This window comes from Eimeria mitis, genomic scaffold, assembly GCF_000499745.2.
Source record: "Eimeria mitis Houghton genomic scaffold, Emh_scaff9982, whole genome shotgun sequence".
NCBI lineage: Eukaryota > Apicomplexa > Conoidasida > Eucoccidiorida > Eimeriidae > Eimeria > Eimeria mitis.
This window is the reverse complement of record NW_013577323.1, coordinates 1-899: the sequence shown is the minus strand read 5'-3', so window position 1 is coordinate 899 and position 899 is coordinate 1. Positions and strand designations below refer to the sequence as shown.

The 899-nt window shown below is 59.4% G+C and overlaps 1 protein-coding gene across 1 annotated transcript in view; it reads right to left on the bottom strand.

Moving 5' to 3' along the window:
* The window catches only part of EMH_0098510 (uncharacterized protein), a gene marked incomplete at both ends in the record, with an annotated part of 1,299 nt that extends 471 nt beyond the window's left edge, over window positions 1-828 (bottom strand). Inside the window, 2 exons of the mRNA XM_013502706.1 lie at window positions 41-137; window positions 328-828. Of these exons, the coding sequence (XP_013358160.1) occupies window positions 41-137; window positions 328-828 (598 nt within the window). The remainder of the gene's footprint in view (window positions 1-40; window positions 138-327) is intronic.
* Between the last annotated feature and the right edge of the window lie 71 nt (window positions 829-899).

The following is an 899-nucleotide window of genomic DNA, read 5'->3' as shown; positions in this document are numbered from 1 at the left end:
AGCAAATCCGTCAGCCGCGAGCTCAACAGACGGCACATACCCAAGCCACTGCGCTGCTGCTGCTGCTGCTCCTGCTGCTGCTGCTGTTGCTGCTGCTGCTGCTGTTGCTGCTGCTGCCTCTCGAGAGCAGCAAAGCGCTTCATGGCGCCGCTCCAGTGGGTAGACAGCAGCAGCAGCAGCCGCATGCAGCTGCGTTGAAGCCGCAGGCGGCCGCCAGCAGCAGCAGCAGCAGTAAAACCGATTGAGATGTACGTACACTGCAGCGGGATACCACCAGTGCAGATATCTGTGATTGNGCAGCAGTAAAACCGATTGAGATGTACGTACACTGCAGCGGGATACCACCAGTGCAGATATCTGTGATTGCTGCTGCTGCAGCAGTTGCTGCTGCTGCTGCTGCTGCTGCTTCGTTTGCTGCTGCTGCTCGGCCTCCTCCTCAGCCTCCTCAGGGTCTTCCTCTGTTCCACCAGCAGCAGCAGCAGCTGCTGCTGCTGCTGTTGCTGTTGCTGCTGCTGCTGCTGCTGCTCTGCACTGCAGCATAAAGGACCCCAGCAGCTGCTGCTGCTGCAGCAAATCTAAGACAGCTGCTGCAACGTGCATGCGAGCGTCAATCAAACCCGATTCAGCGCTACCTGCTGCTGCTGCTGCTCCTGTTGCTGCTGGTGTTGCTGCTGCTGCTGCTGCTGCTGCTGCTGCAGTGCCTGCGAAAGTTAAAACAGCAGCAGCGGTGAGGCGTTCATCTACAGCAGCAGCAACAGCAGCAGCAATTATCGTCAGCTGCGACCGAGCGGTCTCAGCAGGCAGCACACCCACAAGCTCCTGCAGCATCTCCTGCTGCTGCTGCTGCTGCTGCTGTTGCTGCTGCTGCTGCTGCTGTTGCTGCTGCTGCTGCTGCTGCT